We start from the raw sequence: 17,520 nt of genomic DNA on the forward strand, positions 1-17,520 counted from the left end.
CAAGCCCTACACTTTTTAGATTGAAAAGTTGTGTCAAATATGTATTGAAATCTGGATAGGAAAGCATCCATTTTAGCATCAAAACGCGTTAAAAATGCGTTAAAACTCACGACCCACACTCACCACCACCATTTTCATGAACATGTATATGTGATGCGTGTTAATTGGGGTGTTTGGAGGGGAAGTCGATGTGTGGCTCACTCTGTGATGGTTGCCTTGTAGGTCGTTTGTGTCGAGGGGCGTTCTGCGCTCCCACCTCAAGACACACGTCCCCATCATGGCGCCCTCGAGACGACCCTACTCGTGCACGGAGTGCGCCAAGAAGTTCGTGGCTGCGGGCAGCCTCAAGAGACACATGGCCAACTCGCACTCCAACCACCAAAAAAGTGAGTACATATTTTGCAATCGATTACATATAAATATATACTATTAACCCTTTATAACCAAATGTTGCTTCTAAGCAACAACAAAAATGCTTAAAATTTCAGCTCTATTTAGGAGATATCTAAACTAAATATTATATTGTAGTGTACATTTTAATGACGAAATATTTAGCTGCCAGGATAATTATTGTTGAGAGTAAAATTTTCAAGTTTTCAAAATGAAAAATCTTGAAATTTGATTTCTCATACAAATTATACAAATTATTTGGTTTTAGAAATCCCAGTTTAGACGAATGGCAATGGTCAATTTTAACCGCATTTGAAAAAGGCCAGATTGGCGCCCATGCGATGCCACTCCACATGATATCACAGGGACCTAGTTTCTATACGAGTAGATAGGAGTTTTACTTCGTCCAAGGTTACCAATGCTTACATGAGGAACAGAGCTCAGGGAAACATTTCTTAATAACCACCCATTAAAACTGGCTAAGGTCGGATAGTTTCCTTCGTTTGATAGGGTATTAATAATCCTTATTTAAGCCAAGCGCTATCTGCTACCAGGGTACTCTGCTACCTGCTAGCATCCTGCATCGTATCAGCACTCAAAGCCTCGCCCCAAGGTCACCTCACTTGCGGCAGCGGGAACCAGAACGATGTCACACGGAGTTTTCCTGGCAATCATACTTAGCCGTCGCGTTTTCGCCCGCTTGAAAATTTTCACTTTTCATTTAATGGCGAAAAATAGATATCGTCATTTAAAAAACTAAGAGCGTGAAATACGTACTCCAGGAGTAATAATTTTTCGATTTAGGCAATAAAAAAATAATAGGAGAGCACCCTATTGGAGAAAGAAGAGAATTTGACAGCGAGGGAATGTAGCGACAGAATGAATCGGCATACTTAAACTAATGGCTCATGGATATGAATCCGCTGTATGTGATGGTATCAATTATATATGTACCAGGAATGTCCTCCCTCCATTGTATTTATACCTTTTTTCTTTGTCTCCATTTGCCTAAGAACGAACATATTTTCTGCATTGGTTAAAGAATATACATATGTTGGATATTACTTCTGCACCCTACTGGACACCCACCCCTTCGCCTCTTCTGGCTTTTCTTTCCCCATTTGAGTGTTTCTCCTTGTCTCTGTCGAGTGCTGCACATTAATTTACATTGTATGCTTTGAATGGTGGAATGCAGGGACTCCGAGGGAGACTTTCCTGTGCCCTTACTGCAACTCTCCGCCGTTCAACTCGAACAAGGCGTGTCGGAGGCACATTATGTCGCACACGGCTGAGTTGGTGGCCGCGCAGGAGCGTGAGGTGGCGAACCAGCAAGAGCAGAGACAACTGCAAGGCCCTGACGCGCAAGGGGAAGCGTTGGAGGCTGTGGTGGTGCAGGAGGAAGGCGTCGGAGGTGCAGAGAGTGATGCGCAAGGTGCGGAATGCCTTGCGGATGTGGGGCATGCTTCCTCACAGCTGGACCTCCAAGATCACGTGAGTAATCAGCCGCAACGGGCTTGTTCGCCATTGTTGTTGTCCATTGTGATAGCTCAGGCCTCCCACTCAACTGTGAAAACCTTAAAACCGTGAATAAGGCGTGAATTTTGTCCACTGTGAAAAAACGTGGAAATAGCCGTGAATTTCGTCATGAAATCTTTAAAAAAATCTCTCTAACTTGATTTTAGAACTAAGATTGACAGATCACAAGAGAAATCGATATGTTGATCATATTTCAAGGTCAGTCATGTGCAGACACTGTCCACACAATTATCTCCACACGTATATTCGAAGTGCAATTAATTATTGGTGCCTTGTGCCATGACGACACATTGACCTTAAGCCTGCGATTGGAAGACCGGTAAAGATTGGCAAAAGATCAGGCACTTCTCAACTTCCCTCCATTTTCCCATTCACAACTGTTAGCCCGAGATGAATTTTGATATCGATAGGTGACGTCAGGAGAGAGAGAGCACTTTCATTGCTGCGTTTGCATTCATGGCGTCTGTCGCGTTTGTTAAAGTTTTGGTTGAGGTGCGGCCAATCATTTTTATGTGATCAATATTTCTTCCTAAAATGGCTTATCAACCAAACGTGAATTTGACGACATTTAGACCGTGAAAACCTGGAAGAAACCGTGAATTTTATGATTTAGTTAGAGTGGGAACCCTTTCAGAGAAAATTTTTCCATTAACCATTCTGCAGGAAACACGTTCAGAAGAACCGCAATGTATCAAAGTTCAAGGGACCCAAACAGTAATGAATTCGTCACGCCAAACTTAAAATTTTTTTTCGTCACATTTTACATGATATAGTTGCTTAGATTAGAAATATAAGTTTCAAAGAATCTGACAGAATTCGTTAACATTACCGTGAATGTCTGAATATAGTCCTCCCTTTTTTCTAAAAACGCCCAAGGTAAAAGTAAAAGGGGGGACAGTATTCAAACTCATCTTTTTAACTTTTCCCAAAACTGAAGCCTTAAAATTAAAGGACTATATTCGAAGAAATACGGTTTATGCATTGCTCTTATTATCTTGTAAATCATAGTTTGAGAATTCTAAATATACCTATGCTTGAGAGAGGTGCCATTGTGGCTAATTCTAATAGTGATCATAACTGCAGGGCTTTAGTATGTTTAGACGTGTCTTTTCGAGATTTGGATAACACCAATTCTTCCTTCTTTGGGAACTCTGGCTTCACTTAGGCCTGTATTCCAGAGCATAACTCTCTAGTCTTGATCCTGACTCAAATTTGACTCAGTTGCTACTTTTCAAAACCTGACTCAAGTCTGAATGCTCACTCAGACTACACTTCAGAGCTTGAGCAGTCAATTGAAAACTTCACAGGGGCCTTTGAGTCTGTCGCATTTGTTGAAGTTTGTTGCAGCCAATCATTGTTATGTGATCAATATTTCTTCCTAAAATGGCTTATCAATAGACCGTGAATTTGACAACATTTAGACCGTGAAAACCTGGAAAAAACCGTGAATTTTTTTATTTACTCAGGGCGGGAACCCTGTAGCTTGAAAAATAAAAGAGGCTTGTAGTTGTAACGTTTCTCAATCCTCCACCCGTGTCTTGAGTCATTTGTAGCCTTCAAAAATAGACTGCCTGAACCCTTTCACAGATTAGTTGATAAAGTCACTAATTCCTGCTGTATGAATTGTATGCTGCCTGTCTGTTCATCCTTGGATCTGTGCATAATAGTCCATTAAAAGTGTAGATTAGACCCAGATGGGGTTAAAATGTTGATTTTTTTTAAATAAAAACCTGGAGAAAGAGCCAGTGTCTGCCCCATGTAATATTGGTCAATCATGCAGTCTATAACAACATTGCATTTAAACTTTTTTGCTTGACAATTAAAATTATGGAGACGATCTCAAGTTTTTTATACAGCTTTCCAGCTATTTTATATCTTAAGTTAAATTATTTTCATTGATTTCTCTTGGTAGTTCATTTAAATTTGCCATTAATTCAGATAATAAGAGTTCATCCTTAGAATTGAGTACAGGCATCCCCCGAGTTACGTATGCCTCGACTTACGTAAATCCGTACTTACGTAAGTGATAACCTATTTCAAGTGATTATGTTAATTTTCGAATATGAGCGCGATGATGTAGATATTCGCTCGTATAACCAATGGCTGAAAAAATATCGAATGTTTATCGAGTTTTTTACGTGATAAACAAAACAAAGTGACCCATTTTTATCATTCCTCGAAGGAATTTTCATTAATTTCTGTGGAAAAATCATTTATTAACCCCAAGTCACCAATCAACGTGAAAATTTGCAGTTCTAGCTATGGAAGTGTGTACGATACAGCTTGTTACACAGCATACACACCCGAACTCCGACTTTCAACTATTTAAAAATTGTATCCTTAAGTTTGGACATTTCCATGTGTGGAATTAAAAGAAAATGAAGTTCGAGCAGAAATATTTATTGCGGAAAGGCATTGAAATTTTGAATGCTGGCAAAGAACGCTGCGAAAAAGTGAAGAAAAAGTTGACACACGATATTAATTGCGTACTTGTATAAATGTTTCCGGCTACTGGGTTACCGTGTTGTATTTTGCAAAGATTTTAAGCTGCATTTTCTCTTCGTTAAAACTTTCGCGGGTGCTCGTCATGCTGAATTAAAACTTTTGGGCTTTGTCGCCGCGTCAGAGGATAGTGACAGAAATAATCAAGACGTATATACCAGATCCCGCCGATAGAAGAAGACTCAACCCACAAGATCCAAAAACTCCGTGTATCTACGGCCTGCCAAAAATTCATAAGGAAGGAATGCCCCTTAGACCCATAGTCAGCGCCATTGACTCACCAGCATATAAACTAGCGAAATACCTGGCACTGATCTTATAGCCCGCAGTAGAAGACGCTAAATCTTTCGTGAAAAACTCACAACATTTTCTTCAGATCATTAGTGGCGTCAAGGTCAAAGAAGAAGACATCCTAGTCAGCTTTGACGTAACATCGCTCTTCACAAATATTCCTTGTGACGAGGCGGTAAATATCATAAAAGACAGGTTCGGAGAAAACATCGCCAAGATGACAGAGATTTGCCTCAAGAGCACTTTCTTCCGGTGGAGGAATAATTTTTATCAACAGACGTCTGGAGCAGCGATGGGTTCCCCTCTCTCCCCAGCAATTGCAAATATATTCATGGAGCACATAGAAGATACAGCCATTCAGAACGCCCCCTACAAGCCGAAGATTTGGGTCAGATATATCGACGACACTTTTATCATTTGGACGCACGGCAAAGAAAAGCTTCAGGAATTTTTTACTTATTTGAACGGGATCAACAGCAACATAAAGTTTACAATGGAGGTGGAGGAAGACGGAAAACTTCCATTCTTAGATGTCCTCGTTGAAAAGAAGAAGTACGGAACATTGGGGCATGCAGTGTACCAAAAACCTACAGCAACAAATCGGTACCTGCACGCCTTATCTCACCATCATCCAGCGCAAATAAATGGAGTGGTCAACACGTTAATTCACCGCTCCTACAAAATAAGCGAGCAGAACAACTTTGCCGGAGAGAGGAAGAAGCTAGAGGCCATTCTACGGGCAAATGGATTCGACGACAGAGTTATCTCTCGAACATTTAATAAAGTTATCAGAAAGAACAACGAGATCAAAATCAACACCGCAGAAGCAGCGAACTCCTCTGTAAATGACCTCAGCGACCAGAAGAAAGCCTTCCTGCCGTACATTAAGGGGACGACTGACAGAATAGGAAATATCCTACGCAAATTCCAGATAAGGACAATATTCTCGCCTCACGTACAGATAAAACATCTACTGAAAACCGTCAAGGATAGAACTCCACTGCAAGTCGAAGGGGTATACCGAATTCCTTGTCAGACCTGTGGGAAGAACTACATCGGCGAAACAGGCAGATCGGTTAAAACACGTCTAGAGGAGCACGAGAGAGCAATTCGACTGGGGCAGTCAACGAAGTCCGCGGTAGCCAAACACGCAGCGCTGGGCCACACAATCGACCTTAAGGAAGTAAAAATTGTTGCGAGAGTGAAAGGCTTTAAACTGAGACTCGTAAGAGAAGCAATAGAAATATCTAAAGAGGAGAAAAACAACTTCACCAGAGACACTGGCCTTAAAATCAGCCGTACTTGGCAACCCGTAATCGGCAAAAATAATCGACAACCTACTCCTCCAACCTCTCACTCCTCTCCCCCCACCATCTGACACGTATACCTATATATACCAATTTTAAATCCCACCTCTTCAGATTCCCTTGAGAAAGCGACCATCATCGGTCGGGAAACATTGGGGCCACCCAAAATCTGACGCGGCGACATAGCCCAAAAGTTTTAATTCAACCTGCATTTTCTCGTTCTCTCATATTGTGTGCCAATATAAATGAATACTGCTTTATTGAAAGCTTTTCCCCACTAACTTTGTTGCAAGTTAATGACGGAGTTGGCTGAATAAAAGCTCCCTTTTAATTAGCTTTGCGCATTGGAAATACTCTTCGATGTTTCCAGGGAAGTAAATATTCAAATGATGATATTTTCACGTCATTTTATTGAGATGTATGTATGGAAGTATGTTTGCGTGCGTGAAAGATTGAGTGTTTGTGCGTGTGAATGTATGTGAGAATATAGAGATTTACTGGTATTTTTTTGTGTGTTATTTACTCGTCATCTTCGACACCACTCCTTGGTCTATTAACTGGGACAATGAAACCACCAGATTCATCAATCAACGTAATATATAAAAGGCAGAAGATATAATGATTAAAGGTAGGTAGACAATGCAAAGTATGCGCCTTTAGATCGCAGTATAACATAATGAATCAATTAAAGTATTCAGTTTAATAATGAAGCGTTTAGATACCGTACTTTCATGAATTCACGCGATCCATCTATTCGGGGAATAATACTACGCATTTTGATTGGCAATGCTAGAGAGGCAACTCTCAAACTATATTAATGTTTATCGATTTTTTTAAATCTAAAAACATAAGAATATGTGGAAGAGTTCGTGAATATCGCAGTGAATTGAATGAAACTTTACCGAGAATTTACCGTGCATTTCTCCGAAATCTCTGAAGCACTAACACAGAATGTTCGACTTATGCAGAGTCTGCCGGAACGTATCCCTTACGTAACTCCCTGTACTGAGAACTGAAAAAATTTAAGAACCGACTCTCTTTAATTTCTAGTTTCGTAATTGTGAACATCTGTGTGAGCATGACTAGTTTATGATGCAAGAAAGTTAAAAAATTATTAACCTTTTCCCTACTATACGCGTATATATACGTGTGGACGTTTCCTGACCCGGGAGACGACGGCCGTGTATTTGCAAGTGAGATTTTCCTAGCCAGGAAAACGAAAGCTGTATATATACGTTTTCTAGCTCTCGGTTTACGTCACCTTTGTCCCGGGACCCAACCCTGTGGGGTTTAGGATTTAGGGAGCAGGTACCCGGACCCCTCCTCTTTTATAACCCCTCATAGAGGTAAGGGACAGCGGTCATACATTGGTTTATCCAGTCAGGTTTCAAAATAAATATTTGTTCATTTCTCAAGAAAAATAAACTGAGAATTGAATCCTTTGTCTTTTGAGCAGCATTTACAATTTTTTAACGAAATTCTACGATAAATATTAACTTATATCTCGAGTTATGCATAAACATCAACGTGGAAATTGTTGCTGCATTAAATACGTTAATAATAGCCTTAGAACTTCGTTTAAAATTAGACAATGCTCAGTAAAAGAGTAATTCAATTCAAAGTCCGTAATTTATGTGCAAGCAACAATTATCCATTTGCTAAATACATACAATACATACAAATATAAGCAATACATAAGTTAACTGCGTACCAATGCCGCAGGTATGGTCGTAAACCGGGAAAGGAGGGAGCACAACTGCTCTTGGAGTCCGAGATAATGCAAAGTCCCTGTGTTGAGGGGTCGAAAAAGGTTCAGCGAGACCCTTCTTAACGAATGCCCTCCAAAAATGCTCCGTACCACAAGAAAGAAGAGTCTCTTGGGGCTCAGTACAGCAATCATGCTAAGACGAAAACTATGCTGTCCCGAAAGGGTTAAACTTTTTTGCTTGACAAATAAAATTATGGAGACGATCTTAAGTTTTTTACAGAGCTTTCCAGCTAATTTATATCTCTAGTTAAATTATTTTCATTGATTTCTCTTGGTAGTTCATTTAAATTTGCCATTGATTAAGATAAGAGTTCAACCTTGGAACCGAGTATGCATTGAGAACCGAGAGCCGTTGGGGGAGAACCAGACTGGTACCGAGAACCAAAAAAATTCAAGAACCGACTCATCCTTAATTTCTAGTTTCATAATTGTGAACATCGGTGTGACCATGTCAAGTTTATGATGCAAGAAAGTTAAAAAATTATTAAAGTGAGAAGTTATTTAAGTATACTGGGACTAGCCACGGTGATAACTTTCATAGAGTCACCCGCAATGCGCAAATAGTGCGAAAAATCCACAGAGAAATCAAGGGATCCGGGTTCGAATCCTGGTCAAGGTGAATGATTTTTCCTCTGTGGATTTTTTGCACAAAGTGAAGAGGATAAAAAAATTAAATGTAAATTGATTTTGGTACTTTAGGCTGTCAGATGAGCCATTGTTGTTGTCGTTGCTATAGTGATGAATGTGGCTGTTTCAGGAGATGGAGCAGGGGAGTCACGAGCTGTCCGTGATTGCAGAGGGCGACGAGGAGGATGGGGGGGAGGGGCAGTTGAAGGAGGGCGTGATGGGAAGCGGCGAGAACATGGTCGTCACTTTCTCACTCGACTTCCCCACCGCAGAAGCACTCGGAACGCAAGTCATCAACCACCAAGGTGAGAGTCACATCACCAAGTCATGTCCAAGTGTATTTTGATAAGTCCTGAAGATCTCTGGAAAATTGACTTCATCTGGCAATCGTAATGTCTTCTCCGTAGAGTTTTCAGAAGACTTCTCTTCTCTCCCCTCAGTGCTTCCTCATTACGTACTCAGTCAATCATATCACTCAATCACGTACGATTATAATACAGTAAAACCTCTTTACATCGGCATGGAGGGACCAAAATTTGGGCAATTTGATGCATGGAGGTTCACTATAGGGAGGTTTCAGTGATATGCACCATTTTTTCATATCCTTCGGAAATTAAAGGCACTACTGTCTTTTAAACCATTACATTTATGTGTTTAAACAAACATGCATGCATCAGTGAACATGTATTTATTATTTAATAATTAAAGAAAGCGAATGCTATCACATGATTTTTACCATGATTCTAGAGGAAACGATGTGATCTCTCTTAATTCAACAGTCACTGAAAATGATTAGAATAGTTGGATATCTTTTTCAATATTTAGTGTTAGGTATGCTCTCATATGGAAGGAAATGGCCTCAACTAATGATTAACGTGAAAATTACTGCACATTAAAGGTGTATATGAAAAATAAGCATTTATTGCTGAAAATATCATTCCATGTACGTAAAAGCATCTGTATTAATGGTATCTAGTTGTCTCGGTACGATTTGCAGAGTTAGTTAGGTCGTCTCGGGGGAACATCTCCTTGGCATGATAAGTGGAGGTTTTACGATATAAAGAGGTTCACTACAAAGAGGTTTGCCTATAAATTCACTTGTAAATCTGAAGAGACCGTATGCATGCTATGAAATATGGAGGTTAACGATGTGAAGTGGTTCACTACGTAGAGGTTTTACTGTATCATGTAAATTTAGGATGTGTTACTATAATATTATGAGAGAGATTGAATGGTATTGATATGATTGTAAATCAATATTTGTATCTTCACAACAACCCAATATTGATAATTTTAGATGATATGTAAGAATGAATACATTGTTGTCCAAATACATAATCATCATCGTTAGTCAACAATCCTATGATTGGTTTGACGCAGCTCATATCCATTCCTCACTCATATCTGCTAACCTTTTCATAATGATAAATTTCTTCTCTTTTACATCAAGTTCAACAGATTCAGGCTTCAATTGGTGAAAGTTAGACATATTTAAATAAACAAAAGATCGTAGCACTTTTTCCACTAAATTTTTTGCTGCGTACAACGCGTTTCGGCTCGCTGAGCCATCATCTGGTACAAGATGATGGCTCTTGTAAGAGTCTTGTACCACATGATGGCTCAGTGAGCCGAAACGTGTTGTACGCTGTAAAAAATTTAGTGGAAAAAGTGCTACGATCTTTTATTTAATCTTTAACATCCTGTATAACCAGTCGTATGTAACTCATTGGGACTCATTGAGAGCCGTCCCTTGCCCTTCTTCCCTTCCGCCTGTCCTTCAACGATTGTCTTCATCAGGCCATCGTGCTTCATAGTGTTGTCCCGTCTTGTCGTCTCTTCAAGGTTTTTAGGAGGTTTCTCTTTTCTCCCACTCTCCTTAGCACTTCCTCATAACATCCGCAGTCAATCCATTTTATCTTCATCATTCTTCGGTAGCACCATATTTCGAATGTTTCCACTCTTGAATTCTCTGCTGCTGTCAACGTCCAAGCCTCGCTTCCATAGAGAAATATACTCCATATGTAGCATCTGATGAATTGTTTCCTTACTTCTATGCTGGTATTTTCAGCTGTAAGAAGATTCTTCTTTTTGTAGAAAGCCCTCTTTGCCTGTGCTATTCTACTAACTATTTATTTCTTTCTTGTTTTGTCCATCCTTGGTTTATCAACTTCCTAATCAGTAAAACTCTTTCCCCTTTTCAAGCTTGTGCTTTCCGAGGTCGATGTTTGACCGTCGAATGTCTATTTTAATTGTTTTTCGAATGAATGATGACCATCTTTTTGTACAAACTGTATTTTTTAAAATAAACTTCAATTTTTGCGGTGCATCGATCTTTGGGTTGAAATTTCTATTTTTGTTAACAATTCCAAGCTTATCATTTCGATTCAGTATTGATCTCTCGAAAAATCAATTTTAGCCGATATTTTTCCGTCACTGGCCCTGGGACACCTATTGAATATGTATTTGAATTTTTCTTTGTTTCCCTTTGTTTCCTTCAGTGTCGATCGGTGGTGAGGAGGTGGAGGGGGGTGGAGCGACCCAGGCGGTGGCGACCATCTCGTTGGCGGACACTGACGGCCTCACTCAGGTGGGTGATTGAAGAAACAATTAGCAATAGGGTGGTTTCCTATTATTTTTTTAATTGCCTTAATCAAAAGATTATTAATCCTGGAATACGCATTTCACGCTCTTAGATTTTTGAATGTCGATATCTATTTTTCGCGATTAAATGAAAAGTGAAAATTTTCAAGCGCGCGAAAACGCGATGGCTAAGTAGAAATGATGGGAAAAGTCCGTGAGACGTATTTCTGGTTCCCGCTGCCATCCTGTGAGGTGACCTTGAGGCAAGGCTTGAGCGCTGATACAACGCAGGCTGCTAGCAGGTAGCAGAGTACCCTGCTAGCAGGTAGCGCTTGGCTTAAATATGGATCATTAATATCTTTTCAAACGAAGGAAACTTTCAGACCTTAGGCAAAATTAATAGGTGATTATTAAGAGATGTTTCCCTAAGCTCTGTATCTCATGCATGCATTGGTAATCTCAGATGATGTAAAACTCTATCTACTCGCATGGAAACTAGGTCCCTGTGGCGTTACGTGGAGTGGCATCGCATGGGCGCCAATCTGGCCTTTTTCAAATGAGGTTAAAATTGTCCATTGCCATTCGTCTAAACCGGTTCTTCTAAAACGAAATAATTTGTATATTATGAATACAGTAATGGTGGGTAACGAATCGCAATCAATGCCTTTCGTTTTCTTTAATGAAGGAAACTACCCTATTGTGGAGAGACTCACGCTATTGTTATAATTATATACAGTTGTCTTTTCAATGTGATGTGAGAGTGGTACAGCAGTACCAACTACAGTACACTCTCGATTATCCTAATGGGCTAACGATGGGGAGAGACGGCATGAATGATCAGGAAACACAAATAACCCAAACTTTCACTTAAATTTCTTGTAATGTTCATAATTTACGTAAAAAAACAATATACATATTATTATTTATTTAGTTATTCTGTTATTTTAGAGTACTTCCCAGACTCAATGAGAGCTTTCTTCATAAGTTTGCAATCTTTTTAGCGGTGATAACATGGTTGTACTCGTATTACTAATGCTCCATGTAAGGCCTGGTTTTGAAAAATCACACATCCATAGCTTTATGATCACATATACAGGAAATTGGTTTGCGCGAATGCTTCAAAACCACTGCTCGATGTCGGAAACTACACTTTCGGGCACCATGCCACGTAGTCGCGTCTCGCACAAGTTGCCCGGGTTGCAGCTGCTGCGGGACGTGTATCCGTGGTCACTGCGAGGCTTGGAAACAGGAGCATGGAGCTCCCGTGAATGCAGCTAGCACGTGAATGCTTCCGATGTACGGAGGGGATTCTAACGGGAATAATAAGCCCCGTGTATCTTAGCATTAATGCTGTAATTCCAATGATTTTGCGTCGGATTTTATTTTTTAATAAAAGATCGCAGAAAATATTGAGTGAAAGTGAAAATCATGCACGGATAAATCGCAACATGGATACACCGCAGCCGGATAATAGGGAGTCTGCTGTATATAGACGTGATCGACACGATCAAGGAGGGAGACTCGAGTGGCTGCGTCTCCCGGAATCGGGTTTAGGGCAACAAAGAATTGAAATCCACGCGAATCAGATCTCAGAGAAGTTTAATGACTGAGGTTGGTGGTGAGTTTACAAATGTAACGGGCAGGTACAGTGGAACCTCGTTAAAGCGAGTACGGGCTATAGCGACACCCCCGCTATTACGAGATATAGCCGATGCACCGTCAATTGACCCTATAATGAGCGTGTTAAAAAATTCGTTTTTACGAGACCCTTTCGGTGTTGGCTCTCGCCATAGCGAGGGTTTCACCGCCGGAAGACTTTCATCAATACTCCTTAACCTCTGTAATTGCTAGCGATCTGTTAGAAATTAAGTTAATGGAGTGCTCAGTATCAAATTTATGTGGTAAACTGTCGTTCGATAAATATAATGATTGACGAAACAATGCTTTGCATGATTTTTATTCAGTGCGGCGCTTATAAATTGTTTGAATAGTTAGTCGTTATTTGAGTAAGGAAATTTAGTGATGCAAAAAAACATCGCCTTTTGTCTGGATTTATGCTTACGTCTATCGGATAGATGTTTATTTGTCGCCGCACCACTCCTGTTCCTGTATATCTGTTCGCAACAGGTATATTGGCTATTATTTGCTCCACCTCCGGTAAAGCGACAATTCGTTATAGCGAGTGTTTATTAGTGCACCGAGGGGTGTCGTTATATCGAGGTTTCACTGTACGTTGCTCTCGTATCTACCCAAAGACTGCCTCGAATTCCCGCGCTCATGTCGTCAGGGCACAGGTCAACATCTCCAAGTCCAGGGGAAGGGTGGCTTGACTCGACCCTATCCTGGTGAGCAACTTATCTACGCCAGCGAGGCAATGACCATTTGTCCAGAAAATTTAGACATTTCCAACCGGTCGAGGAGATGCTGATCACATATGCCTCGACGACCGATAACCCAAATTTATGGGTGGGAACCCTTGCTTTCGGCGAATATGATGACGAGCAGAAATGTGCTTAAAAGATCATCAGAATAACACACAGTCATTACAATATTACAGTCAGTCGTCCGTATAGCCAAACACAGGACTAGAAAAAGTGTCAGCTTTTTGGTAGTTTGACTTATTCAGTGCAGGCCTGACTTTCATCAAAGTCGTCGGAATCAGCCGATAAAAAATTTCTATTATTTATGCCTGATTTTTGTTTGGTACAGTTCGTTAACCATATTTCTTTATGATAGTAGTAGCACTTATAGTACTAGATGAGCGGATTTGATTCAGTGGGCAATAGGGCAGTTTCCTTCATCAAAGAGGCATTGATTGCTTTCCGTTATCCACCATTAGTGTATTCATGACATGCAAATTATTTGGTTTTAGAAATCCCAGTTTAGACGAATGGCAATGGTCAATTTTAACCTCATTTGAAAAAGGCCTGATTGGCGCCCATGCAATGCCACTCCACGTGATGTCACCTAGTTTCTATACGAGTAGATAAGAATTTTACATCGTCTGAGATTATATGCATGAGGCACCTCTTAATAATCACCTATTGAAACTGGCTAAGGTCGGATAGTTTCCTTCGTTTGATAGGGTATTAATAATCATTTTTTAAGCCATGCGCTGCCTGCTAGCAGCCAGCATCGGAGCGGCGCACATATCCTCTCCCCAAGGTCACCCCATTCAACAGCAGTGGGAACCAGAATGACTTCAGGGAAGGGATCATGCGCTAGCTGCATTCACAGGAGCATCGCGTTCCAGTTTTCCAAGCCTTGCAGTGCGCCACCGCGCTCTGTGATAACGGATACATGTCCTGCAGCAGTTGCGACCGGGACGCAACTTGTGCGAGATGCAACTCCATGGCGTGGTGCCTGACAGCGTAGTTTCCAACGTCGAGCAGTGGTTTGGGAGCATTAATAATACGAGTACAACCATGTTATTGCCGCTATAAAGATTGCGAACTGGCGAAGAAAGCTCTCATTGAGCCCAGGAAGCACTCTAAAATAACAGAATACCTGAATAAATAATAATATATTGTTTGTTTCACGTAAATTATGAACATTGCTAGACATTTAAGTGAAAGTTTGGGTTATCCGTGTTTTCTGATTATTCGTGTTGTCTTTCCCTGGATGTCTCGGCACGATTTGCGGTTGTAGGAAGGTTGTAGGGTGACGCAACTACATGGCGTGGTGCCTGACAGTGTAGTTTCCGATGTAGAGCAGTGGTTTTTGAAGCATTTATGCAAACCACTTTTCTGTATCTGTGATCATAAAGCTATGGATGTCTGGTTTTCGGAACCAAGCCTCACATGGAGCATTAACAGAACAAGTACAGCCATGTTGTCACTGCTAAAAAGTTTACAAACTTATGAAGAAAGCTCTCATTGAGTCTGGGAAGTACTCTAAAATAACAGAATAACTACATAAATAATAATATATTGTTTGTTTTACGTAAATTGTGAACATTACAAGACATTTAAGTGAATGTTTGGGTTATCTGTGTTTTCCGATTATTCATGCCGTCTCTCCCCATCGTTAGCCCATCAGGATAATCTGGAGTGTGCTGTAATAATAATCTTGTCATTTACAAAATGTGGAACTATTAAGTCGTCTCCATTTGCCATTAAGTTGATGGACATGAACCATAGGCTGGACCTTCTTTTTTTTTTCAAAATTTGGAAATTTTATTTTTTTCCTTTTCTCAGAATTGACTGTGATCTCTATATTCAGGAGCTAAAAATGGTCACTTAAAAAAACTGTGCCCTTACGGCCCTAAGTACTAAGGTCCCAAAATTATATTGGACTTTTATTACATTCAATACCTATCCATCTATCATCTCGAATGCCATATTCAGAGACTAGATTATGAAAATACACTCGATAAAGAGACTTATTGCAAAATGTAAACACGAGGGGTAGGGAGGCAAGCTTATGAATGGCGGCAGTGGCGCAGCGAGGGGGGGGGGGGGGTTTGGGGGATAAAACACCCTCCAGAAATTTTTAATTTTAATCCATTTTACTTAATTGGATTGATATTACTAATGGAATAGTGTAAGGATCAATAAAATATCCCTCAGAACGCAGTAAATCTCATCTTTTTGAACCATTTATTTTAAAAATTCCGCAGCTATTTATTAATCTCGCACCTACCGCTTATCCTGGTGGGGATTCCATACCCCCACACACCCTGGTATTATAGTTGCACGTAAACCTCACCCCCCCCCCCCCCATCCCGCCTCAAATCCTTGCTGTGCCCCTTGGCCCTTTCCAGCTGGTGTTTTGGGGGTGAAACCCCACCCCCCCTAGAGCTCATAGAATTTTTTAAGTTTTATCTATTTCACTTAATTAGATTGACATTTCTAATATAATAGTGCAAGGATTAATAAAATATCTATCAGAGAGCCGTAAAACTCACCATTTTGAACCATTTATCTTAAAATTCTGCATTTTATTAGTCTCGCACCTACCGCTTATCCTGGTGGGTATTCCATATCCCCACACACCCCGGTATTAGTTGCACCTAGCCCCCCCCCCAGCCTTAATTCCTAGCTGGGCCCCTGCATGACGGAATCGAATTTTAAAAAAATAATGTTTTATCACCATAGCTAGATTGATTGTACTGATTTCGGTCTGAACTGAGACTGATTTGAAAAGAGAGATCTATAGACAGAACAGCCGTTTTCAAACCTCGACCGATCTCAGTTTGGTTCCTATATGTAGTGATCATCTCAGTATTTATGTTTAGTTGTTGAGTGTGACGTGTTGCTTTGTTTTGTTTTTTGCAATTTTATTATGTAAGCAATTTTATAATATCCAATTTTTGCATCCCCTTCGATGTTCTTGAATTTCATGCCTAATTGATAAAAATAAATGAAATTTGTGAAAAAATTGTATGTTAATATTTCTGAACCTGCCGCGTGAACGGTGGTGAAATATACGAGAATTGCCATGAGAATAAATTCCCCTGGACCGGGAATCGAACCACGGACCTTTGGCTTTCCAGGCCACTGCGCAGACCACTACGCTATCCAGGTTCTTTAATTCCCATGGCAATTATACCGAGGCTCATGGCACTAGGTGTAAGGATAATTGCCATGAGAATTAAAGAACCTGGATAGCACAGTGGTCTGCGTAGTGGCCCGGAAAGCAAAAGGTCCGTGGTTCGATTCCCGGTCCAGGGGAATTTTTTCTCATGGAAATTCTTGTATAAATTGTATGTTATTCTTTTACTTATAATTGTGAAGTGTTAATAGAAATTGTTTTTCATAATTAATGATTGAATTACCATGTGAAATCTGTATCTCCTGGTTGCAATGGATGTTTTTTTTTCTCCCATTGACTGTGTTGTCTGTTTGCAGGAGAGCCTGCATCAGATAGAGCAGACGTTAGGGACGGGCATGTTTGCGGAAGACGCGATGGACGAGGGGGCGGCCACGCACCACAACGCAGCGCAGGAGGCTTGCGCCATCAAGGAGCAAGGCATTGACCTCCACACCATCTCCTTTGACCCCTCCGTCTTCTCCAACATCACGGTGAGTACATGATTTCCGTGAGGTGATGATGATCCCTTTACAGTCCTTGTGAAGGCGTTCGCAGTGTGGTGGGGATTCAACAGACTTGTTTTCGAGATTACTACCACGTAGATTCATCAACAAAACTGTCGACAGACAACTATATTTGGGGCTATACTGTAAGAACAGCAAATTGATATGATACATAGTTAAATTAAGTATGTCACTGAATAAAACGATATACGAAGGTGAAGCCAAAGTCATTATTGAAACTGATGACTCATTAACTGTTATACAGTACTTTAAAGATGATGTTATAGCATTCAATAAGGAAAAATATGAAATTATTGAGGGCAAAGGAATGATTAATAATCATGTTAGTGCTTTTATCATGGAAAAGCTTGAAGAAGCAGGAATTAGCTTGCACTTTATAAGCACACTAAATGAAAGAGAACAGCTAGTCAAAAAACTCAAGATGGTACCTCTGTTAGAGTGGTTAGAAGTGTCAGGCTAGTGT

General features: G+C 40.4%; 1 protein-coding gene across 1 annotated transcript in view; it reads left to right on the forward strand.

The window, feature by feature from the left end:
• Positions 1-17,520, forward strand: part of LOC124170064 (zinc finger protein 236-like) — a 149,306-nt gene that overhangs the window by 95,672 nt on the left and 36,114 nt on the right. The window contains 5 exon segments of the mRNA XM_046548750.1: positions 223-386; positions 1,586-1,881; positions 8,552-8,726; positions 10,920-11,008; positions 16,851-17,024. Of these exon segments, the coding sequence (XP_046404706.1) occupies positions 223-386; positions 1,586-1,881; positions 8,552-8,726; positions 10,920-11,008; positions 16,851-17,024 (898 nt within the window).

The sequence above is a fragment of the Ischnura elegans genome, chromosome 13 (assembly GCF_921293095.1).
Source record: "Ischnura elegans chromosome 13, ioIscEleg1.1, whole genome shotgun sequence".
Classification (NCBI taxonomy): Eukaryota; Metazoa; Arthropoda; class Insecta; order Odonata; family Coenagrionidae; genus Ischnura; species Ischnura elegans.